Source organism: Melanostigma gelatinosum (genome assembly GCF_949748355.1).
Source record: "Melanostigma gelatinosum genome assembly, chromosome: 7".
In the NCBI taxonomy this organism is placed as follows: Eukaryota; Metazoa; Chordata; class Actinopteri; order Perciformes; family Zoarcidae; genus Melanostigma; species Melanostigma gelatinosum.
In genome coordinates this window covers 27,822,892-27,849,964 of record NC_136640.1, presented here as the reverse complement: position 1 = coordinate 27,849,964, position 27,073 = coordinate 27,822,892, and the positions used below count along the sequence as shown (strand labels likewise).

The 27,073-nt window shown below is 42.8% G+C and overlaps 1 protein-coding gene across 2 annotated transcripts in view; it reads right to left on the bottom strand.

The window, feature by feature from the left end:
- The window catches only part of tpst1 (tyrosylprotein sulfotransferase 1), a 68,831-nt gene that overhangs the window by 6,030 nt on the left and 35,728 nt on the right, over positions 1–27,073 (bottom strand). For both annotated transcript variants that reach the window (XM_079272028.1, XM_079272029.1), the window contains exon 3: positions 17,849–18,047. In XM_079272028.1, coding sequence (XP_079128154.1) covers positions 17,849–18,047 — 199 coding nt within the window. The remainder of the gene's footprint in view (positions 1–17,848; positions 18,048–27,073) is intronic.

The window sequence follows — 27,073 nt, the reverse complement described above, 5'->3', positions numbered from 1 at the left end:
TAGAGAATCCTTCTACTCACCTACAAAGCCCTACTTGGTCAGGTACCATTTAGGGCTGACCACTGAGCTCATATTACCCGATCACCTCACTAGAGCACTGTCCTCCCAGAATGCAGTTGTGGTTTCTACAGTCTTCAAAAGTCAAATGGGAGCCTTCAGTTATGAAACTCCTCACCTGTGGAAACCAGTTCCAGTCTGGGGGGCATCTGCCTCTTGTCATAGTCATATGGAAGGACCATGATGTAATTCTATTACGTCGTCCGTAGACATGACATCTAATGCACTTATGACCATCCTGAAAGAGGGATCCCTCCTCCGTTGCGCTCCCTGATGTTTCTTTATTTGTTTTCTCCCCGTAGCAGACTTTTTTGGGGGGAGCATTTCCTTTTCTGATGCAAGGTGTCATATGCTGTGCAGATTGTATAGCGCTTTCTTTGTGATATTGGGCTGGACGCATGCCAGGAATTTCAGGCTCTGCTCCTGGTGTCATATAGTTTCCCCCTGGGGGGCTGAATGGGACCAGAGGAAGAGGTGAAAATAGACACATAGTAGGGAAAAGGGATGATGGGAGGATGTGAGGCACTCAGGCTTTCCCTGTCTTGTTGGCCTCAGCCACACAGTAAACACACAAGTGGACCTTCAGGATTATCACTAAGGTCCATCTTATTTCCAAGACTTATAATATCTACACAGGAAGTCACGTCTTTCATGTTGAATGAAAACACTGTAGCAGCACAAGGTCGTTCTGTTAACCTGGGATAAGGAAGAATGTGGAGGAAAAGTAGGATATGGGTAACATCACTGTGCTGATGGATAGAGGCTACATTTAACAGATAAAGACATGAAACAAGAGAAGACAGCAGCATTATTGTTGGAATGTTGTTCTTCGAATCTTGATTCAACTTCTATTTCTTCGGTCGCACATCTTATTCTCCTTCATTTTTTAAGCTACAGAAACCATTCAACTATCAAAATGTTCAGCTCTTTCACCAGAGGGGTGCTAAGAATGAGTGAGAGAGAGAGAGAAATAAGAATGAGTGAGAGAGAAGAAAGAATGAGTGAGAGAGAGAGAGACAAAAGAATGAGTGCGAGAGAGAGAGAAGAAATAATGAGTGCGAGAGAGAGAGAAGAAATAATGAGTGAGAGAGAGAGAAGAAAGAATGAGTGAGAGAGAGAAATAAGAATGAGTGAGAGAGAGAGAGAAATAAGAATGAGTGAGAGAGAAGAAAGAATGAGTGAGAGAGAGAGAGACGAAAGAATGAGTGAGAGAGAAGAAAGAATGAGTGAGAGAGAGAGACGAAAGAATGAGTGCGAGAGAGCGAGAAGAAATAATGAGTGAGAGAGAGAGAAGAAATAATGAGTGAGAGAGAGAGAAGAAAGAATGAGTGAGAGAGAGAGAAATAAGAATGAGTGAGAGAGAAGAAATAATGAGTGAGAGAGAGAGAAGAAATAATGAGTGAGAGAGATAGAAGAAATAATGAGTGAGAGAGAGAGAGAAGAAATAATGAGTGAGAGAGAGAAGAAATAATGAGTGAGAGAGAGAGAGAAGAAATAATGAGTGAGAGAGAGAGAGAAGAAAGAATGAGTGAGAGAGAGAGATGAAAGAATGAGTGAGAGAGAAGAAAGAATGAGTGAGAGAGAGATAGAAGAAATAATGAGTGAGAGAGAGAGAGAAGAAAGAATGAGTGAGAGAGAGAGACGAAAGAATGAGTGAGAGAGAAGAAAGAATGAGTGAGAGAGAGAGACGAAAGAATGAGTGAGAGAGAGAGAGAAGAAATAATGAGTGAGAGAGAGAGACGAAAGAATGAGTGCGAGAGAGAGAGAAGAAATAATGAGTGAGAGAGAGAGAAGAAATAATGAGTGAGAGAGAGAGAAGAAAGAATGAGTGAGAGAGAGAAATAAGAATGAGTGAGAGAGAGAGAGAAATAAGAATGAGTGAGAGAGAAGAAATAATGAGTGAGAGAGAGATAGAAGAAATAATGAGTGAGAGAGAGAGAGAAGAAAGAATGAGTGAGAGAGAGAGAGAATAAATAATGAGTGAGAGAGAGATAGAAGAAATAATGAGTGAGAGAGAGAGAAGAAATAATGAGTGAGAGAGAGAGAAGAAATAATGAGTGAGAGAGAGATAGAAGAAATAATGAGTGAGAGAGAGAGAGAAGAAAGAATGAGTGAGAGAGAGAGATGAAAGAATGAGTGAGAGAGAAGAAAGAATGCGTGAGAGAGAGATGCCATGTCTGCCATGTCTTTCCTCGTCTCTCCCTCTTGTGTCGCGGTGTGTGTAAATGTCACTCGAATCAGGAAACTTATCAGAATACTCATGTCTGATTGGCCGAGATGCAACACGTAACAGCTGCAACAAATCATGTGTGCGGCTTTTATTTTAAAATGGGGTGTGTGTGTGTGTGTGTGTGTGGGGGGGTGTGTGTGTGGGGGGGGGGGGGAAGACCTCTGAAGATCCCTAAGACCTGAATGACTGCGTGACAGGAATGTCTGTCCGGCTGCTCTATGTGGCATGCCGGCATCTTATGTTGGATGGTGAGTTTTAGGGTGGGAGCAGAGATTTGTGGTGTGTCCATCTTTGGTCACAACTTTTTTTTGAATCGAACAGCTTACAAATCCCTTCATTCACATTCTGTGGTTCTCCTTTTTAGTTTGGTTTAAAACCAAAGAATCGCCAAATAGGTGCGTTGCATTCTTTTTTGCTAACAAGAGCGGACTACTTTCCTGGTGGGGTTAGGGCTACATGGGTAATTACTCGGGCTGTACTACACAGTTTGAAGCTTCATTCATAACGTTGACATCCAAAATAGGATAAATTATAACTTGAAGAAGCTTTACAGCACAATAGTCCACCGGCCTCCACCTTCTCTTCCCCCCCCCCTCTCTCTCTCTCAAACACACACATTAACCACGTTTACAGGCACCAGACATTCAGGTTTTTGCCTTCATTCCGAAAAAGACAGTATTCCTAACAAGCTGCTTACATGTTTAATAAAAATGTATATTCCTCTAATATTCCCGTTTACATGCCACCCCATGCCACATACTCATCACCGGGGCCAGTGAATCCCACGTCAACGTTATTTTCGATGCCATATCAAGTTTTTTTTTTTATGTTTTCCATCGATGGCGGACTTCTTGGACCGTGCAAACACTGCCTCCCTCTTTAAGCACCTTCTTGAAAAGGTTGCAATATTTAGATATCAACAGGTCTTTGGATATAACCTGTTGATATTATATTCAACTCCTCCATAATGCTTAAAAGTAGGTGCGTTTATCTTTCCGACCAGGAATGTGGGCTTTTCTTTTGGGCATCTCTACTGCAGCTTTGCAAACTGCTGGCTAGTTGGTTTGTGTACAAAGACACAGAGCTGGTCGTAAAAAAGTGTGCAGCAAAGTGCCGCTTAAACCCCTTGAGACGCATATTCCAAATGCGCTGTAAACATGTTAAAAGACTGGTCCTAAAACCAGAATAATATCGCCAAATCCCACATGTCTTAGTCGGAAAATGCTCCATTCAGAATAAGGCCTAATTTATAATATCCAAACAGAATATGATGATTACGTGACATATATTAAATTCGGAATATTGTCATATTCGAAGTAATAGTGGAATATGAGTGTGCATGTCGTCAATGATGGACGCGGAAGCATCATCACTAACCTCAAATGCACCCTCAATGACAACCACAGCCAAACGGAGGATTTAAGCAGAACACGAGGGCAAAGATCAATTAAACCAATAGAAAACTGAATATGTATGTACATATTTTAATCTCATAAAGTTGCACAATCAAGCCTTTAATGTTTAATTTTCATCCTTTTGATGAACAATAGAGCCACGACACAAAACACATGAAGTACTGAGTTCAATTCAATCAGATAATCAATGAAAATATATCACTTAAATCTTTGTGGATCTCCACAGTGTGGGAGAAGTGGGTACAAAGTCCTGAGCCCCTTTTCTGGGCTGAAAAGATTTAAACTTCCCTAAAATACAACAGCCATTGATTAATGCCCCCGCGTGCCTTCATGCGTGCCTGTTTAAAGTTGACGCAGGGCCAGAAACTCAACGTTATCTGAAGATATTTCCAACAGCAGAGAGGGGAGCGCATGTTTATGATTCCTTGTGCACTAGGTCAGACGCTCGGGGCAAAAGAATGTGTGGTATCATTCAGAAACAGAGGAGCAGAGCCGTCTGCTCCGCATGCTCCAGATCAATCTTCAGAGAGAGGACAGACAGAAGGGAAGAGCTGACTGTAGGAAAGGCCAGACTTCATGTCTGCATGTTGGGATCACTGCAGTAACATGAAGCCAATCTGCTCTTGTCCAGCAGATTCTGACCTCAAGGTGTATTACCTCTGAGGAATCGGTTGAAATGCTCCTGAAAGGAGAAATATTCATTTGGTGGAAGATTTACAGCCTCTTCCATTGGGACTGCTTAGCATAATCAAAGGGACCTGTGCCTGCTAATATAGGGCTTAGTCCCCAATCAGCTGTCTGACAGAAATGGTACTGTGCTGCCTTCCTGTCATTATCCCTGGGTTGAATGACCTCTTTAACAAGTGGGGGCTATGACACAGCCAGTCGTGTCTAGCGACAGTTGGTATTGAGTTGAACAGCTAGCAGCATTATTGCCTGTCAGCAGTGAGAAAACATATAAAGCGCTGCACTTTGTATATTGTTGCCGTCGGGTGGAAACCTAGTCTGTCCAAAACACTTACTTTGGAGGAAATGAAAAAATAATGGTTTTAATAATAATGATGATTGAACATTGTATCGTCAAAGTTGGTATTGAGTCTCCACCCAGGGTTTTTGGAAGCCGACCTAGAGCCAGTACGCAATGCCTCAGAGAGGAAATGTGCCCTGCCTGGGCCATCCAGCGCCAGGGAGAGGTCTCACGAGGGGATCCTCCTACACAAGTCCCTGACCAGTCACAGTCCCTGACCAGTCAAGTTAAATCCTGCAGGCAGACTGCTTTTGAGAAGTGTAAAAATATGTTGGGTTCATTATGAAACCGAGGGGAACGCTGCCTCAGACCACGTCAGACAGAACTGCTTCGTCACTGTTGACCTTTAGCTCTGCTGTGAGCAACAATTCAATTCCTTTCCTTGTGTGTGGATGGGTGTACTACTACTACTACGACGACTATTTCTCAATGAACGAATGGAGCTATTCAGTGGGCCCACCGCTTCTATCAACACCCACACCCTTACCGGGCTGGGCTGTAGTAGTTAAAAAATCCAACCTACACACATAGTGAAAGTTATTCTGTTCCGTCTATTTCTAACATGATACCTCATTAACTTCTTTTGATTATTTAGAATATCTTTTAATGTATAACCAAAAACAGACTTAATTTACAGTTAGATGAATTACTATTTATCACAATAGGTATTTCAGCATTTAAAATGACTTCTCTTTTTTTAAACCTTTTTCATAGATCATTTTAATATGTTCCACCTTAAACAATATGAATTGAAATATAACCAATAACTTATACAACATGTATATTAAACTGTATATAAAATAGTTTTTTATGAAAATGATCTGAACTTGAACAGCAGTAAGATGTTTCATTGTCTCCTCACAATGGCTAACAACAACTACAAAGAGTGTGTGCTTCACTCACCGGAGTTTCAGACACTAATAACTCCTCAGATCTCCCTTCTGTTCACAGCTGGGAGTCTGACTGAAGAAGAAAGTATCTTATGACATATGGAAATACCTAGAGGTTTACATGGCGTTTCATACCCAGAATGTTTAGTCTAAACATGCATTAACAAATATAAAATAATACAAGTCCTTTTCTACTTGCTCGTTAACTCAGTTGATTTAATTATATACATTTGAAAGCCATTGACAAGTCGTAGAAAAGACCTTAACTGAAGAGTGCAGTCGATTCTCATAAGATTCTCTTTCTACAGGTTTTCCCTGGTTATCCAAAGACAAGGTCTCAATTTAATTTCCTTCTTTTTAAGGATGACGGGTAAAAAAAGGTTAAGCTGTAGAATTACTCTCTCAAGTACAAATAAAGGTAAGCAATGAACAACCTCAGTTAACATAAAAACATGAATTAATAAAACAGTGCATCGGATCCACACTACATGCTTGCTTTATTTTAATGTTTTACTTATATGATTTCAAAATGCTGCATATAATGTTGTCCTGTGTCCTGCATTATGAGCTCACAACACAAGTTCCTAAAAACTAAATGGCAATGAAGTTGACTTAACTCAACAATAATCAAAATCACTGCACTACTGAGCAGAAACCCTGAAAGCTATCACAGCATGCCTCAGCAGAGCCCACTCAGGGAGAGACCAGCACCAGGGAGACCAGGGAGAGGTCAGCCAAGGTGCCTGCTGGTACAAACAGCAGGTCAGTCCAGGGTGCCAAACTAAACCCGGCAGTGGTTCGGCCTCAGTAGTATGGCTGGAGTTCCCTGTGACTAAGCCCCAATCCCAGGAGGTTCAATGTAGCAACACCCCAAGTATCTTTGAAAAGCTGCCAGTGTCGAGCCACGATCGGCAGGGAAGAATGTTTCAGCTGCACAGCAGTCTACTTCCACACCATGTGGGTGGAATGATTGCAGGGATATTATTACCTCAAACAAGCTTATATCTGAACTGCACACAAACTCTTCAAGAGTGTAATTTGTATAAAAAAGAGAAATTTGTATCAGCTTTGGTTCAGATTGATTTTTATTTTATTTTTATTTTATTCTTTAACATTTTTTATTCACTCTGTGTATGTAATTTATTGACCGTAGGGTCACATTGTGTTTTTTATGCTTTTAAATGTCTGCTCTGTTAAGCACTTTGTGATAGTACTGTCTGTGAAAAGCGCTATATAAATAAAATTCATTCATTCATTCATTCATTCATTCATTATGCTGTTAACTTAATCTTTGATCATGTGGTTCTTGATTTAAAGTCCTGTGGTGATAAGTGTTGACACACAATGAATGGTAATAATGCAGATAACAAGTCTTCTTCATTACAGCATGATGTCCATTTTTTTTAAAGTTGTGACAATTCACTTTCCTATGAAAACTGTAGAAAGATTGTAGAAAAGAATGAAAGCATAAAAGTATAGCTATTATAACCTGTAACCCTTGTAGGTGACTAGCGGCAATTTTCCTTTTAGTCACCGAGAGGCTAAGTGGGGGAGATTTATACTAGCATTACTTGGATGTAATGTTAAATTATTTCCGGAATCCCGTGGATGAGTTTGGAGTGTTTATTTCGTGGGCAACAAATAAACGTTGATTCCAGATAACATACAATTATAACTCAGACAATGACAGTACTAATGTGAATAACGTGAAAAATAACGTGAAATAGCATGAAATAGCGTGAAATAGCGGTCAACAAAAAATAAGGCTCCCTCTCTCACCCCCTCTCCTTCCAATCCTTCCCCAAGTCTAATTCTGACAGCTGATAAACCCCCATTGTGACTATTCCCACCACGTGACTCAATCACCGGAAGTGCACCGGAAGTGACAAAAAAGGGCATACAAAATGACACAGGCCACACCTGGCTCCTACAACCCTTTTGATTTCAAAGTATAACCAGCACAACATATAGCTTGTTTAGACTTTTTATAACCCTCATAATGTGATTTTTTTATTTTATGATAGCTGTGATTTAACATATAAACTGTTTAGAGTTAGACACTTTGTTTAAAATAGTCACTTGAGCCTTACAGTGCTTCTGGTTCTAGCAGGATCAAACCAGTTACCACTAGTTACATTCTGTGTCAGCCTCAGAGAGAGGACTCATGTGTGAGTGACACATGAAATGAAGGAGGTGCCGGCCTTAGATCAGTATAAAAAGCAGCAGAAAAACTGTGAGATTGGGGCTTCTCCCCACCCCAACTAGAGAATGGGAATGTCAGAGCTAACAGAAGAAGACCTCATTACAAAATCAGCAAAGGCTGACAGAGAGGAATGCTAGAATGAGTTCTTGTAGCCACTGTAACTGTTTCATTGAATTGAAATTGTTGTATGTGAATCTTGTGTGAAAACCAGGAATAAAAACACAGCCTTACCATTAGTAAGTGACTGAAACCAAAACAGTGTTCTGGTCCTTTAGAACAGTGTACCCCTCTCCCCCTGTCCGTTAACGGTGATAAGATGTGACGACTGAAACATGCAGAGGAGCTTAAGGTGAGTTCCCTGGGTGAAGACTTGGCAGTGTTAGTTATAAATGGTGAGAATGTTCACAATAGGCAATAGTAAAGTATAGCCCTAAAAGACTTTCAAGAAGACAATTAATTCCGAAATCCTAACTATTTAGCTACGGGGTGAGATAAAAGGCCGAAGGTATTGTTCTGAGACCTCAAGGAGGAACGCATATCCTCGCAGGCGGGACAGCCGACGGAGTGACCACCGTGTTACTACTTCCCCGCCTAGAAACGGGGCAGGAGCCGCTCACGCTACAAAACCTAAGGGGAAAAGTACATACGCTGAATCTAAGGGAACGGGCGAATCTGATACTTGGTGTGGACAGACACTGCAATGTGACTGCCTAATATGTCTGAAAGCTACAAAAACACGCTGAAAGGTTCTACCTTTTCCTCACTATGTCACATTAAATCACATATAAACAAAAACAGTTTGTTGCATTTAACACCATATATAAATGTGAATCAAATTAATTCATGTCCGACCTGGTTGGCATACAGCAAGAAAAAAAGCTTTGAGGCTACCACTTATAATCCAACACAATAAACAAGCTTAACATTCACAAATTATACAATTATTCTACTTAAAAAGTCTGATGATAAAGAAATTCCCAAGACCAAAAATAATATTATCAACAGGTGGAAGCATGGTGAGACGCCGCTGTAATCTGTAGAAGCCACGCTATCTCACCACAGTCCGTTTAGATCAGGCATGGGCAAACTACGGCCCGCGGGCCGGATACGGCCCGTTTGGCCTTTTAATCCGACCCATCAGATATTGGTACAAAATTGCCCAAACTATAATAAAGACTAGGGCTGGGCAGTAAACCGTTTTTTTATTTCCGGTATGATATGAATTCTTCACACACCATTATACCGGTGCATAGCCGAAACAACTGCTGTCTGCTTTCAACAGGCAGCTAAATGTATTCTTTGCCGCGGTCAGCGATAGTTGTCTTATATGTATTGAGAGGGAACTCTAGTCATGGTCATAACTTTATAACACAACAATTAACAACCCACAACTAACGCTCTTTAACAGAGAAAAATACCACAGCACACAACAGTCTGTGATACATAAACAATTTGTAACACTAATAATTGTACATTTATAAAATTTCACCGCCGAACTGCATGCTGGGTACAGCTCGCGAGCGAGCCTGCTTCCTAGCACAACAGTCTGCTAACAGCTGGGAGAGGCTCCGTCGCTCCAGTAACGTTCCATTAAAGAACAGAACAGAGCGATGCAGGATGAACAAAGACAGACCGGAGATGCACCGATAAGAGTTTGACACATATGCAACGCTGTTTACCGTAATATGTGTGGTATTTGTTATAAATGTAGGTTGGTGCAAAGAGGGTGATAACAAGCTGTACAGGGAGGGGCTTAGGACCCAGGGGAATGTAGGTGAAGGAAACGGGAAGAGACGGAAGACACGCCACACAAACAGCTGTTCACCGCTCGTCACGATCCTGCAGACCAGTGATTCTCAACTGGTGGTTCGTCGCGGACCCGTTTTCAGTGGCCAACAACACTGTTCCCACTGAAATTAAATGCAAGTTACTTTTCAGGTCATGGCTTTTACTTGTAATTTATATTAGTTCACAGAAACACTCCATTCATCTGCTACTGGCCCGGCCCGTCTGTCAAATTTTAAAACTCAATGTGGCCCCCGAGCCAAAAAGTTTGCCCACCCCTGGTTTAGATGGTGGGTCTTTCTTGCAGTGGCCCAGTGAAGTTTCCTGATTTATAATCCATAAAGTTTCATTCTGCTCCTTTGCTGTACAGTCACCTGGAAATCCTACTCTTTGAGCCCACTAAACACCGACTGCTATCCCTGTCTGCACGCTCCATACTCTCCTTCACATCACTTCTCCCCAGTCTCATTTTATACAAGCAAGGAAAACTAAAATAATAGTCACAATCATAAAAGACCTTATTCATAACCTATGTTAACATTGCAGGCCACTGATAACACAAGTACAGCAAGTTAAATATGCAAAGGAAAATAAACACAAACATGTTCCCCATTCACAACTTTGTGGTCCCATTTAGAGAAAAATAGACCATAAAGCAGGGTATGCTCTTGGGCAAGCTAGTGTTTGACAGGCCGCTATAGCTACCAGAGCCGTATACGGCATCTCAACGTCCCTCCTCCGCAGTCCAAACACTTCCTGTTCACTGGTTGCAAAACATCAAGATGGCCACAGCCAAACTCCAAAATGGCCATGGCCAAAATGTCGAACTCGAGGCTTCAAAACTGCAGTCACAAACCAATGGGTGACGTCACAACGACTATGTCCACTTCTTATATACATCCTATGATTAAGACACATTAATCATGTGAAGTCCTCATTAATACATCTTTTGGACACTTTATTTCCGCGCGAGTTGAAATTTTTCAACTTCGGCCAAAAAATTGCGTGACGCTGTGGCGCGATAGCCTACCAGTGTTGAGATGCTCCTTTAATCACTGACGTCCTGCTGTTGTTGAATCCGGAAACAAATACTGTAGCTGTCTGTGTTCACCCAGAGCTCTACGATACCTCATATTAGTAGAGACCAGACCAAACTATGTGTATAAATGTTGGTCTGTAAACCATATGGCATAAACAATGAAAAGGACGCTGCCGTATTTACGCCTAGATTAAGTTATTGTGAGTGGTGATGGAGCTGCTACAATGTTAGGAAAGCCTAGCAACAATCGATCCGAGCTTAATTAAGAAAAGAAGCATTTTAAAAGTTATTTGCTTGTCGTCTTGCGGAGAGAACTAACAAAATATGAATTCAAACTTTTTACAAATTGGCATGTTTACGTAGTCATTTCGGCATACCTTTTTGTCCGTTTATTGCAATTAAATCACAGCAAAACGGTTTATTTTGTGTTCATACAGCTGTAGTAAAACAGCCGAAGTGTGGCTTGCTAGACACAGTGAATAAAGCTCGATGAAATACACGGAGCTCCTCCAGATGATGTTATGAACCCAGAGAAGAAGGTATTTAGTTTCCCGGGATATCTGGGACTTCCACAACAAGTACTAAGCAGAAATAGGTTCTTTTTTCCATGTTTGATGGCGGAAATAAATGGCGGACAGTTGAACGGCTTCCAGGGGGCGTCAAGCCACGCCCCCTCTCCGGCGCGATTCACGCGAATGACCACAAATGGTCCCCGGCGAGTAACACGGCGCGAATGACGCGATTAAACGCAGCATAAGAGCCGAAGGCCGAGAACTGATGATGGCCCTGGATCAATAAGATAGGATAAGCCTGTGCATCATTAACTGTCCCTGCATCAATATGAAGAAAAGATCCAGCGGACCCAAAGCACAACTCTACAGGCATTTGTTTCTCATCTCTCCACTGACTCATTACTGTTATTGTGGAGAAACTGAGAACTTATTGATTCCAATATCCATTTCTCACCAGGAATCAGAACAACTGCACCGCCACTTAAAAGCTATTGATTGTGGCTTCAAGACCAGACATTTACATCAAGACGGAACAACCTCTACTGACCAGCAGTCAGAGATGAAGCCTTGACAAAGACTGCAGGCGTTGTCACTTTAACAAAGTCATTAGCAGAGGGTACATGCAATTGGTTCTTTTTTCATTGTCTTAGCGCCATTTCAATGATTCTGAGGGAGTTGTTAAAGTGATGCGGGTAGCTGTATCTATTGTACCAGACCTCAAACTTACGCCTCTTCTCCACCCTTTGTCTTCAAATGAATCCCTGGAAGATGTCTGGGTTAAATCAATGTAAACTCTGAGGTTTTAGGGAGATATACCTTCACTTCTTTGACCACAGGGCTGATACAGCTTAGAGTGATTACCTTTAACACTGGTCTTCACTTACAGTCACAAAAAACAGAGTATCTTTGAGATAAGGCTGCACTCAACAGGTCAAGCTTCCTTCATTTTCCAGATCTCCCCACAATACAAACATGTTGTTCTGATGACTGCTTCCAAACTATTTCTCCTCTGAGCAGCTAGACCCAAGCTGCATATTCTGTGGTAAATATTTGGATGGGGCTGGGTGAAAATTCAAGACAGCAGAGAGAGCATTTCCACATGTGGCTTATTCATACAGTAGTCTAGTTCAGGGCTGGTTGCCAGATGTCTTATGCAATGCAGCGCAGACATTTCTATTTTCCTTGGGGGGGGGGGGGGGGGGGGAGAGTGTGGTCTTGAATTGAGTAAGATCCACAGTATTTCAAAATAATATCAAGTGCATGAGGGAGAGGGTTACCCTGATGGAGTAGGATAAACTAGAGTGGTTGAATCTGGAGGTTGTTATGGAAACATTGCCATCTTTTTCCAAGAGTTTCAGTTTCCTGGAAATTCATCCAGCGGCAATGACGGAACGAAACAGTCTAGCTTACTCTTGCTAGTTTCTCAAGATTACCAGCCCTAGCTTTAATCAATCTCTGCCACCTTGTCCGTAGTTTCCATCGGTTTGTGGTCAGACATTACGTTCCCCCAAAACTAAAATGCATTCTCAAATACGTTTGTGTTTGACTTATTATAAATAGGTTTCTAATCAACATTTTAACCTTTTTTTCCCTGTCCACCACCGCCTCTCCTTCTCCCTATTACGCGGTCAGAATACTACCACAACACGCCGCCTGTCTCCGGCAGAAATGCGGTCATCCACGCACGGGAACAACACCGAGTTGTCGGCCGAGATACCACCAAAACACCCCGCCTGTCTCCAGCAGAAACGCGCTCATCCAGGCCGAGCAACGAGGAACATTACGCGGCTACAATACCTCCACCAAGGCCCGCGTGTAAAATCCGGGAGTATTTGTAATGTGTCAAAAACAAACGTAATCAGGGAGAAAATACGTTTTTAGTCAAACTTAATTGAGAATGCATTTTAGTTTTGGGGGAACGTAATTTTTAGGAGACAGGACTGCACCATTAAACCACCATTACATTTTTCCTCTCGCGCACCCCCTAGAGCAGGGGTTTTTAACCTTTTTGACCTCGGGGCCCAACTTTTCAAGTACAAAGTGTCCCGGGGCCCACTCTTACTATATGCATCAAAAGTGTCAGACAACCTGTAGGTCATACAGAAACAGAGCAGTGGGCCTTTGGAGTCAGTAAAAATTTAAGATTTTTGTCCGCATAAAATAAAAAAGTATCTTTCAGTATAAATAACTGCCTGTGGCTGTATCTGTACAGGTAAAGGACAGTGTAGGGCTGTAACTACACTATCAGTGAACAACTGCCTCAAATTTGAAGAAGATTGGACAAAGTATGACCATACTACAGAGTTTCTTCCATGAAGAGATCCAGGCCGAACTCTAAAAGGACATTTGGAGACCCAAATGGATACATGGTAACCAAATGATATTCTGACACACTAAAGGTGTTTCTCCCTTTATATTTTGATTTTATATTATTTTCCTTTTATTTTTAGCCTTTGCAAATTGCAAAAACTATGTATATATGGTCGAAGACATGGTGTGTGAGTAGCGGACTTGCAGTGCTTAATGGCTGCGACCGAGCGCACGAACGAGAATGAGAATAGCTCAGTTACGCAAACGTTGGTTGACGGCTTATGTAAGAGGAGGATAAGATGTGTACTATAAGTACTCGCGTTTTCTGAAGGCAGTAGCTCCATGGTAACATCCGCTAGCACGTTGTCGGGTCTGTAATGTGTCTTTTTACGTAGAAATGCTGCAAGATACGACTTGTAGCGGTTATTGCGACGTTGGACAGTGTGTGTGTGGGCTCCTTTTGTGGGGAAACCATAAGAAATGAAAGAAAATCGATGATTTCTTTGCAAAGATGAGGATTTTGGGCATGCTGGGATACCACATACGGACATGTTTTGTGACGTATTTGCGCAAACAAGCCGTAGGAACGGAAGGGGAGGGGATCGAGGATGCCGGTGTTGAACAGGCAAAACCCTTGTTAAATAAATGAGATGATACAATGTGATGATCACAAAGACATTTATTATCATGTGTATGTAAATAAACCTGCATACACAACAAGAAGCCCAACAGACTTTCCCACGAGCGTTGGAGGTTTCGTCGCTTGGTGTCGCTTTATTTTTGAAGGCTTCAGTGCTTCGTTTGATAGCATTAGCCCACATTCCACACACTGAGCCCTCGGCTCTGCCTCGTTGCCTCCGTTCACAAAGCCGTACTTAAGAAAGTCAGGGTTGTACTTGCACACACATTTAGACTTTTGGGGGGTATGGCACCACTGTCGTCTTAATTTTTTCTTTTTAATAACTTATCCATAACTTTCGCTACAGGCTAGCGGCTAGCTGAGTGTCTTCTTCTGCTTATTGCAGCTTGTTAAACAACTGACTGACGCATTACCACCACCAGGTGGTGGGAAGCTATATTGTAACTGAGCGTCTCATGGATAACAGTAATATCTCTGGTGTCTTCAATTGATAACCTATGCGGTCCCGCGGCCCACAGGTGCAAAGCTGAAAGTTTTTCGCGGCCCTCTAGGTGGCCGCGGCCCATGATTGGGCCGCGGCCCTATGGTTAAGAATCACTGCCCTAGAGGCAGCTCGCGCACCACACTTTGGGAATCCCTGGTTTAGAGTGAGCATTGTATATGCTAGAAATATAATACTTTTATCAAGGACTGATGTGCTTTCACTGTGTATGGAGTGTGCACTCCACCCTGTGACCAGCAGGGGCAGTGTCGCGCTTGTTGCTTTGATTTGGGCAGGCGTTACGACAGTAGAGTTAGACTACAACCGCGCGACGCTGTTTTCCTCATTCTGACGAGCAGGCGAGATGAACAGACGTGAAATTTTCCTGTGTCATTTGTGTGTCCTGTTTACAGAAACTTATCATCTGGCTATTTGGTACCAATCCTGGTACCTGTAACATGAACAAGGCATTAGGTCGTGCTGATTTCTCTGCCTCCGCAATGTGTTTCCGAACAACGGGTCTCTCCGACAGTCTTTCCTCTACCTCCGCTCTGCTCTTCTTTTTTATACTCTTTTTTTATACACTTATTGAGTGGCGTAATAATCGCGCTACACAACGAATCGACAATGAAATTTGAAAATCGATAATGAAAACTATTTTAATAATCGATTATTATCGATTCGTTGTTGCAGCCATAATCACTTTCACATGCAACAACTTAACATGAACTCTACATTTGCTGCTTTGGATTCATAGCAGTTCCCCCAGTTATCTGTGGTACCTCTGCATTTTATTGTTCAGGTTTTCATGGAAATATAAGTGTGGAAGTATGACTCATGTTTAAGGAAACTATCCAGACACCTGGGAAGAGTTCCAGCTTGTGTGCTTGGAAGCAACAAATCAGCCAGAAATGTTTGGACATTTGAGCAGTCAAACCGGGTAGAAGAAAACATGCCAACAGTAAATTAACAGACATTCTTCAGCCTGTATCACCACTAAAATGTAAATAACACTTCGAGAAACATTTCACCATTTGTCAATCTTGTTTTCACATCAACAATGACTATAATACAGTGCCGTTTCATGCTGCCATCAAACATTTACTATCAAGTCATGACAGGAGGGAATTTCAAACTAATGGAAACGACAGTTGCTCTTTTCCTCAATGCTCAGCTCACGTCTCCAGCGACATTGTGCAATGTGATGTCATCTTCTTCCTAGTTGTCTTGATCATTTATACAAATGTACTAATGTCTCAAAAGGAGTACAATCGTGACTGACTGATGTTAGCACCTTTTTTTATTGTCCAATTCATCACATAGAGAAATTGGGGCTCTAAGTGCTAGGAAGACCTTGAAACCGTGGCCTCCACAGACCTTGAGAGATCAAAATAAAACAGAAGTGCGTCAGACTGGAGAGCATGTCACCTGATAACTCAGCTTGAGGAAAAGGATTCAATAAAACATTTTCTGCTCCAAAAATAGCAAAGGGTTTGTCATCTGGCAAAGCAAAGAAGACAGTGCTCATGGACAGGAACAACGTTTATGAAATGTAACGAATGGATTGGCCATTAATCATAAGGGTGGTGGTGGAATCGCAGGGTTTTTCTCCTGACAAATTGTCTTGAAGCAAGAAAAAATGAGGGTCCAACATTTTCGAAAAGTGGAAAATGTGGATGGAAATCAATTTGATGATACAAATCGAAAATAAATAATTTGGGAAAACATAATATGGCATCTGTAAAAAAATAAAACAGATTTCACAGGACCCTGTGAAAAAATGTAAGTCCCTTTGGACAGCTTAATTTATGTCATGTGATGTAAAGTGGTAACTGCAAAATTGGCTTTCTGCAATCCATTTGTAGTCTCCAAACCCAAGCTGAGGTAACCCTGATGACATCACTATCAGGGTTAACCACAGAAGATATATATAACTATTTACAGTTTTTAGTGGAACATGAAAACCATGTTGTGGAGAGCACAGTACGTATTAATGACTAAATGAATAAAATATTATATTTTGGAGAATACATATATCAGTATATTGTGTTTGTAGTAAATGGACTGAAATTCAAAATAACAGCAGTACAGCCTGTTTATAGGTGTTCAATGTGAAGGTTGATAGCACTCTCATATCTGTACACTACATACACTGCTCAAAATAATTAAGGGAACACTTAATCATCACAGTACAACACAAAGACAATTAAACTTCTTAGATATTGATCTGGCCAGTTAGGAAGCATAAGCAATTCTGAATCAACTTCACCTCATTTGGTGCAAATGAAGGAGACAACAGGTGGACAGGAGAGGCAACAGCACAGACCATTTCTTTCTCCTAATTCTTCCTGGCTGTTTTTTTTCTAGTTTTGCATTGTTAGTGCCCTTGTCACGAGCATGAGGTTGCACAGGTCATCCAAATCCTCCAGGATGGCACATCCATACGAGCCATCGCAAAAAGGCTTGCTGTGCCTCCCAGCACAGTCTCAATAACGTGGAGGAGATACCAGGAGACAGGTGCAGGACACCGCCCGGCCTCATGTGGCCAGAGTGTGTAGGCAGCTCTTGAATGACGCAGGCATTGATGCCATGGACTGGCCTTCACGTTCCCCAGATCTCAATCCAATTGAGAACCTGTGGGACATTATGCATGAGTGCATCTGACGCCAGGACACCACTCCCCGTCTCATCAGGAGCATGCCCAGACGTTTTCGGGCAAACATACATTCACGTAAGTTGGATCAGCTGTGATTTCGATATTTTCCTGTGATTTTGAATCCAGCCCTCAGTGGGTTCCTGTTTTTGGTTTCCATTGACCATTCTTGAGTCATTTTGTTCTCGACGAATTACACAATGAAGATATTAATATATCAATAAAGATTTTCAACTTGAATATTTTGGTCATCAAGTTTAATTGACTTGGTGTACTGTGATGATTAAGTGTTCCTTTTATCTTTTTTGAGTCGTGTATGAAGCTACAGCCAGCAGAGCGTTAGCTTAGCATAAAAACTATCGTGGTTTTATAGAGAGTTGTGTGCTGGACTATTTCTTGGCCAGTGCCTGAACAACGACCTGTGTGTTTGTGCTGGGCTAAGCTTGTGAAAGTAAACGAGCACATTTCCTTTAGAAAACCGTGACTTCAATAAGGATAAATTATTAAGATTCGTAAGGTTAATAACAAAGAATAACTTTAAGATTGACTGAGAAGAAAATCATCAACATAGTTAGGAAAGGACTTATCCCTCTGGTCGGTACTCACCCTTCTGGTGTTGTCCAGGACCTTGGGGTCAGGCCGGCCATAGTTGGGGGGGTTGGCATGTGGGTCGTAGCCCAGTCTGGACAGCATGGGGGAGATGACAGCCATGTCCCTCACAACATCAGCTGGGATCTTTCCCACCCATTTGGACAATGCCTCCACATTGACGGGCTTGATGACCTGGTCTGTGGACCTCTCCACTCTAGCAAGAAACAGACAAATGTTTTCAATTCTCATCTGAAATAGTACAAACTTCATCAGTTACAAGTTTTTCTTGGTTGTTGAGGCACGTTTGCAATGTCCCGGGTTTTAATAGTAATTTAATTTGCAAACATGTGGTTACATATTTGTGAAATGATGCATTTGTTACTGTATGTAGCTCCTTTTGATAAAGCCCAGTGAGCATGTAGAGTATGTAGAGCCTCGACCTCGACCTGGCGACACCAACCATAGTAACTCAGAGAAAGGAGAGGAGAATACAGCACAGGCATGATTTAGTTGTGGCTTGTTTCAAAGATTATATAACCGATGTTCATAAGTTTACATACAGTATATTAGTCAATTTTAACTGAAGGAATTTGTTGATCAACTAGCAGGCCTCTGAGAATTGCTGCGTCAGCTCCTAGTGCCACAACGCACGATTGTATGAGCACGCCCCTCCTAACTGGCGACTTTTTCCAACTGGCTGGTTACTTCATAACCTTGTGAAAAGACGTGATTACACTACCCAGCATGCCTGTACTCGGCAGGAGATTTAGATAAACAAATAAACAGTGCATGTTATAGCTTACAGTCCTCAATATCACTCTTATTGACACAGTAGTTAGCAACAAACATTTACTGATGATTGTTAAGAGAGTCTGGAGATTTCCTCACAGGGTGTTCATTTTTCAATGTTATTTTACCACCTAATGTATCAAAACTAACACCTCAGGAGTCGGTTCCCGAGTGTGGATTTTGGTAGTTTGGAAAATTCTCTTACACTCCACGTGTTGACTACACCTTCAGTGAGGGAGCAAAGACAAAGCGCCCACCAGAATCTGCCATTTTGTAACTCCTGTGTGTTAATTGATCAAATTTAAAGTTTTAGGTTGATATTGCCATATGTAATATCAGTAAGTGTGAAATGAATGGCATTCATCTGTAACTTGTCAAATCCCACCTTAAAATGCTAGCATAAACTCAATAAATAACGTTAGCTAACCTAATATTACTGAGCACCCTCTGCCTGTTGGGAGAACACAATGAATGTTACTGGATAATATCTGGCACAGTTTTGAATAAACGTGCAAAAAAAGCAGCCCCTTTTTTCACGACTAGTGGTATTTGCAGGCAGTGAATTACATTGGCAGAGGAAGGAGGCCAGAATGACTAATATCTGTGTTACTTATTCTTTCCAAACGTCACTCAGTATTGTGATGTCAGGAATATTATTTATTTCATTGACATTTTAAATTCGTTTCCAATGAGATTTTACTGAGTTTATATTGTGACTTTGCGGTTAACATTACTGTTGCTACTATTTAAAATATAAATAAATCTAAATCCTGTTGTGAATGTTTTTTTGAAACAATATATTCAAAACAAATAGTTTCACAATGGAAAAGAACAGATAAGAGTATCAATAAGGAAGTAAACCGATGAAATCCTAACGATACCATATCTGTTGAAGAGCAATTCATTTTTGCCGAGATTAAAGCCACTTCATTTCCTTATTGTTGGTTGCTCTCTTCCCACACACATGCATCCATTTAGTGTCTGCAGTCCAGCTTCTCCATCCCCGTGTTTCCCGTCTGACTCTGAACGTCAATATGGCAGTTCACTTTCCTCTAATCCATTTACTTTGCAATTGAATCTTTACACTGTACGGGTATACTCTCCTGCATGATTAATACAGTGAGCTGGTTTTGGCATCTCAGGGGAACGGTGGAGATGGTTTCTGAGAGTCGGGCCAACAACCCAAAATCCACTCAAAAGATGGGTACGGAATCACTTCAGGTAACTCCATCAAGACCCGAGGCTGCTAAGTGTCGAGGGGGAAGATAAAAAGATAAAGACAAAGACGGAGTGTAGCAAAAGCAGCTCAGCTTCAGCAACTCACCTGTTCAAAACTGCTTTTAATGTGTGACTATTATTGTGTACTTTGTTTTTAGTGTATTGTTTTTAGTGTATAGCATATATGATGATTTTAATGTAAAGTGTATTATTATTATCATCATGAAGGCAGGGGCTACCATGCAAGGTGCCACCTGCCCATCAGGACTAAACATGCACACCCACTGCCCATAATGCATCTGGAGGATTTGGGGACACGTCAATGGACTGGAGGAGTCGGTCTTCTGATTGAAGGACTACCCACTCAACTTCTGTTTCTAAGAGGTTGAGCGGGTCGTGTTTGAGTATATTATACTCATGTATAATATAACAATCTATAATATATAATACTCGCCCTCAAGGAGATAGCGTTGCAGCCATTTATGACTCAAGCTTTGTTCTTAGTTGAAATGATTTTTGGGACGGTGGTGAAAAAGCCTTAAATAACAGCTGATTTACCAAAACAAACAGCAAAAACAATATCTATCTGGCAATATGGATCATCAATCATTGTCATTGGAATTGGCGGCAAAAAAGGCACCATAACCCTTTTTCCATTGAGCTGATCCGATCCGTGATCTGTGACTCAAATCCCTGATACGATCCGAACAGTTATGATCCATTGCACCTCTACTCAACAGCATAATAAAATGAGGTATCCCATCTGTGTGTTGCCCGTCATCAATCTAAAATCATTTGCACCCACACTGCTGAACAACTTATGCACACACATCCCTCTTCTTGGTTCTAAATGTGATGTGACAAAAAACCTTTCCGCCCGTCACATGACCACTTCCCTTCAGCCTGATGCTCTTAATGGCCTCTGGCTTGTCAATTATTCATTGCTAGGCCTCCTTTACCCAAGATGGTGTTTTGTATCACCAACAGCCGATAAGAGCGAATCGGATAGAGACATCAAGATCACAAATAGGATGGAGGGTAGGGGGGGTGGACCGGCTCCCTGTTCTGGGAGAAGTAATGGAGCAAGTGGCTCAGTGAGGCGGGGCCTCCACTAAATCAAGGTCAGGTAATTGATGTTAATGCAGGCGAGGTCCCGCAAGGGGGCCTGGCTGCCAGCCCACTGAGATGTTCTTGAAGATAGAGACCCGAAGCTGTAGGATGCTACAGAGTAAAGAACCTAGACTTTGATAGCTCATATGAGCTCATATATTTCTGCTCATGTTCAAAACTTAGTCAATTCAAAACATAACCTACATACCTCTGTTTTCTGAAAAGTCAAGAATTAAGTAGTAATGTTTTGAGAAAAAGAAGGTCATAATGTTACGAGAATAAAGTCATAATAATAATAAAAGTAAAAAATCGAATCTGCTGCGTCACCCCGCCTGCCACGGCTCCATCTCTTTGCCCGTTTTTAGAGTTAGGCTGTCGTCACTGCCAAGATGGCCACCAATGTTGAGCTTCACAGCCGTTCTTCAGACATCATCGGTGACATCAAGGAGACTACAGATGTATTTTTTTTTAAAGTTGATGCTTTTTAGACATACAAAATATTTTAATTCAATGTAGCATCATTGTTAAAACCTTTTCCACCCCGGTATGGACGCCGGCGTCCGCGATCCCCTCCCCTTCCGTTCGTACGGCTTGCTTCCGCAAAATATGTCACAAAACATGGCTGTGTTTGATATCCCAGCATCAAAGTTCGGCATACTCGATCGTGTGCTCTGTCGCAGCCATTACACACAGCAAGTCTGCTACTCACACACCACGTCTTCGACCATATACACTGTAGAATGGTCATACTTTGTCCAATCTTCTTCAAATTTGAGGCAGTTGTTCACCGACAGTGTAGTTACAGCCCTATGCTTCCTTTACCTGTACAGATACAGCGACAGGCAGTTATTTATACTGAAAGATACTTTTTATTTTAGGGGGACAAAAATCTTCAATTTTTACTGACTTCAAAGGCCTACAAAGGCCTGATCTGTACAGCTCTCAGACACTTCCAAAAGGAACCTTAGGGGGTTTTCTTTCTAGAAAGACCTCATTGATGCATATAGTCAGAGTGGTTCAGAAGCTACAGCCATTTTAATTTGGGTATGTCATTTTAGGCGGTTTTGCACAAAAATAGGGTGGGGGGGTGGAGGAGGTTAATAGTGATGCTCGGATACCGATACCTGGGACCGGTACTGTGCTCATGTAAACATACTAATGAAAATACTCCTATACAACTGCACCAGATACAACTTTATGGCACCATGACGTCTTGTAGTTGGCCAGTTGAGCCTAATACGCCACCCAATTGCAACAGTTAAATTAACAAGTTAAATTGATAGTTTATTGCTGTGTATGTGTAACATAGTTGAAGAGGTTCAGGTTAAATCCCGCTAAATGGGAAAAGTCCACCACCTGCTGTTGTAAATGTGTACCTGCACTGAATGGTAGACGCAAAGGACTATGGGTAATCCTGAATGCAACGGAGGATTTACTGAAGGTAATGGATCCGTGAATGTCCGTGGACAATATAATGTTAACTAACTTTAAAAATACACAAGAGTTGAGCTGGCTTTATTTTGTTGAATGTTATTTGTCTTAGATAATATTCGCCATGTTTTTTTACGTGTTTTATTGCCAGTAAAAATGTCACCAATACAGCTAACGTTCGCTAATACTAACTTGATGCCGTCTTTCTAGACAGAGCATGCGCAGTTGTCCGCAAGATGACCCATTCTTCCATGTTGTCCTTTGTCATAAATGCAGGTATGTTACAGTATGTTCTATAGTCTACATGTTTACTCAGTTATACAATTGTTATTATAAAATTAAAAAGGTAACAGTTCAGTGTGAGAAATCTGTATAAATATATTTTTGGTAATATATACTTTTGTAATTCTCCTCATACATTTAAGAGAGACAATTTATGTTCTATTTCGGCTATTTTATTTAAATGAAATTAAACCCACTATACGATCACTGTATCAATGTCAACAATGTATTTCAAGATGTGTAATCCTGAATGCAACGGAGGATTTACTGAAGACAGCGCATGCGCAGTTGTCCGCAAGATGACCCATTCTTCCATGTTGTCCTTTGTCATAAATGCAGATGTGGAATAAACCTGCTGTTACCACAAGCCTGACCAGCCCCGAGAGATTCATTTAGCCAGGAGACATCTTCACAGAGGTTAAATATGCGCAAAACAAGCGGTCCCCACTTGAACCGTCCAGGAGACAGTCACATGCGGTGGCCACATGCCATCGCATGGTTCTGCCTAGCATATTCCGTTTCCTCCAGCGTAATAGAAGACGGATGTGACGTTAGCGAGTGTCTGGTCGAAAGAGAGCCCGTTTGTGATGGGTGTGGAATCAGCAGTACCATTATAGCTGTGAACATAGTAGTATAATATGTGCGCTGTCTATTTGTCAGTGAATAATTGCTACAACTCCTCTAGACCGGTGATTAGACCCACGCTACGCTACTGCATCTCCACTGTCAGACAGCTGCCGGATAAACTAAAGGGGTTTAGCTCTGAAGTTAGCAACAGCTCAGGCACACCGAAGGTTGGCTGACCTTTAAAGTAGACTACAGCTATCCTCCATTAAGTCATTAGCCGCTGGGTTTTTATTTTTCTTTATTTAACTTATCACATGGTTCAATGGTTAATCATTAACACCTCTACCCTGTTTGATCGGGCAACGTAGAATGTTAAAATGTCAGCAAAGCATCATGGTGTTAATCTAATTTGTTCGTCAGAAAGTGAGGAACACCTGATCAAAATAAAAGGCGTTTTCAAAGTCACCATTAGAACTGTTAGGTTATCGTATCGGTCACTATAAAGGCCTTTCAGAAGGTTATCGTATCGGTCACTATAAAGGCCTTTCAGAAGAGCCACTCAGATGAGATACTGATTCTTAATAGAAATGTTTTCAATACTCTTGCCTGCTTTCTTGCCTGCTGAAGAGCAGCTGTGTTGTCTTCATAGCGAATTCTTTAATTCGCTATGAAGCCAACACAGCTGGACACAGACACAGCGACGTGCTCTGAGGAGCCAGGCCTGGTGTGTCCTCGAGGGTCCAGCTGTTCCGTACACACACGGCGCTACAGAGCTAGCCGCGACTCATCCTGACCTGGCGGAGCAGTGCAGTCCGACTCGTGATTTGCAGCGAGAGTTTGTTTGTGTAGTCTCTGCTTTTGCCATTTTTTAAAAGCTTACTCCAGAGACCAAAAGAGACTGCGTCATGTCCTGTAACTCATCATGTGAGCTACAGGAAGGAGCAGGACTGGCTAGAGTAGCTGCTGACTTTGGGACTAACCCTCTTAACTTCAATCAGCCAGGGACAAGAAACACAGGGACTCGGCCTGGGAGTTGAGGAGTTGTCGCATCTAATTAACTTAGAATAAACTGAACACACACCACACTGCCAAGTTCAAAGCTGGTACGTTACTGTTCAAGTTCAAAGTTCAAAAGTTCAAAGTTCACTTTATTGTCAAAGTTTCCACATGTGTTATGCATACAGAAAATTCGAAATGCCGTTTCTTGCAGTCCCACAGTGTAATATAGACATGACATATAACATATAATAGAATAAAATAGAATAAAATAGGGGAAAAAAAAGTTAAGAACATAAGGGCCTAGATAAAGGATTAACAAGTAGCAGCGGAGAATAAAATTAAAATAAATAAATAAAAAAAGTGACTGGTGCTGGATGAGGGAAGGGGTGTGAGGGGGAGTAGATGTCCTGGTATGTTCCATTTGAGGCAGTGGGGAAGGTGGGTGAGGGGGAGGGTAGAGAGGTCAGGGGAGAGATGGCAGAGATGGCAGGGGGGGAGAGAGGGGGAGCGAGAGGAGAGAGGGAGGGAGAGAGTTCAGCATCCTGACCGCCTGGTGGAAGAAGCTGTTCCTCAGCCGGGTAGAGCTCGAACGGAGACTGCGGAACCTTCTCCCTGAAGGCAGGAGGCTGAAGAGGCAGTTGGAGGGGTGGGTGGGGTCACCCGCAATGCCGAGTGCTTTGCGGGTGAGGCGGGTGTTGTAAATGTCCTGTAGTGTAGGGAGTGAGACTCCGATGATCCTCTGGGCAGAGTTCACAATGCGCTGCAGGCTCTTGCGGTTGGAGGCGGTGCAGCTTCCGAACCACAGCGTGATGCAGCTGCTGAGGATGCTCTCAGTGGCGCCTCGGTAGAATGAGAGCATGATGGGGGGGGGGGCTCCTGCTCGCTTGAGCTTCCTGATGAAGTACAGGCGTTGCTGGGCCTTCTTTGCCAGTGCAGTGGTGTTGCAGTTCCAGGTGAGGTCATCTGTGATTGTCACACCCAGGAATTTGGTGCTGCTCACCTGCTCCACAGCAGCACCATTGATGGTCAGAGGGAGGGGGGGTTGGGAGTGGGTTCTCCTGAAGTCAACAACAATCTCCTTTGTTTTCCCCACATTGAGGAAGAGATTGTTATTTTGGCACCAACGGACCAGCTGGTTCACTTCCTTCCTGTAGTTAGTCTCATCGTTGTGGCTGATGAGACCTACCACGGTAGTGTCGTCAGCGAACTTCACGATGTGGTTGGAGCTGTAGTTGGGTTTACAGTCATGGGTCAGCAGGGTGAAGAGAAGGGGGCTGAGCACACAACCTTGGGGGGCCCCCGTACTCAGTGTTAGTGTGTTCGAAGTGTTGTTGTTGACCCGAACAGCTTGTGGTCTCTCTGTGAGGAAGTCCAACAACCAGTTGCAGAGAGAGGGGCTGAGGCCCAGGTCTGTAAGTTTACACACAAGCTGCTGGGGGATGATTGTGTTGAATGCTGAGCTGAAATCTATGAACAGCATTCTGACGTAGGAGTTCTTAGTGTCCAGGTGTGTGAGGGCTGGGTGTAGAGCGGAGGAGATTGCATCCTCTGTGGACCGTTTAGTTCGGTAAGCAAACTGAAACTGGTCCAGGGAGGGAGGAAGGGTGGATTTGATCTGCTTCATGACCAGCCTTTCGAAGCACTTCATGATGGTAGAAGTCAGTGCGACGGGGCGGTAGTCGTTGAAGCAGACTGGAGATGACTTCTTCGGCACAGGAATGATGGTGGTTTCCTTGAAGCACGTGGGAACAACAGCCTGGCTCAGGGAGGTGTTAAAGATGTCGGTGAGGACATCCGTGAGCTCCTCTGCGCAGTCCCTCAGCACACGACCAGGAATGTTGTCAGGTCCCGCAGCCTTTCGGGTATTAATCCTCAGCAGTGTGCTCCTCACACTGGCTGGGGACAGGCACAGAGCCTGGTCGTCGGTGGGGGGGGTGGTTTTCTGCGCAGGTGTGTTGTTCTGTGCTTCGAAGCGTGCAAAGAAGCCATTGAGGTTGTTAAGCAGGGAGGTGTGACTGTCACAGGTCTGTGGCGGTAGTTTGTAGTCCGTTATGGTCCTAATGCCCTGCCACAGGCTCCGTGAGTCCCTGCTGTCTTTGAAATGTCCTGTGATTTTCCTGGTGTACAGTCGTTTAGCTTTCCTGATGCCACGGCACAGGTCAGCCCTGGCTGCTCTCAGCCCAGCTGGGTCTCCAGCTCTGAAGGCGGTGTCGCGAGCCTTGAGCAGTGTGCGGACCTCCCCTGTCAGCCATGGCTTCTGGTTGGCTCGGATGGTGATGGCTCTGGTGGTAGTTACATCATCAATGCACTTGGTGATGTAACCTGTGACTGTCTCTGTGTATTCTTGAATGTTAATGTGATGGTTGTAGGTGGCTGCCTGCTTGAACATGTCCCAGTCTGTAGTACCAAAGCAGTCCTGAAGTGCAGCAGTACTGTCCTCTGGCCACACCCGTACCTGTTTTGAAACCGGTTTGGTAACCTTTACCCTTGCTCTGTAGGCCGGTTTCAGCAAGACAGTGAGGTGGTCGGAGAGGCCAATGTGGGGGAGGGGGGACGCCTTGTACGCTCCCTTGATCGATGTGTAGACTAGGTCTAATTTGTTGTTTTCCCTGGTTGGAAAATCAACATGCTGGTATATTTTAGGCAGAACAGTTTTTAGGTTAGCATGGTTGAAGTCTCCAGCAGCGATGAGAAGGCCGTCTGGGTGTGCTGTCTGTTGCTCACTGATGGCTCTGTAAAGTTCACTGAGTGCCTCCTCTCTGTCCTTGATGTTGGGGCTCGGAGGTATATAAACAGCCACCAGTAGAATGGCTGAAAACTCCCTCGGCAGGTAAAAAGGACGGC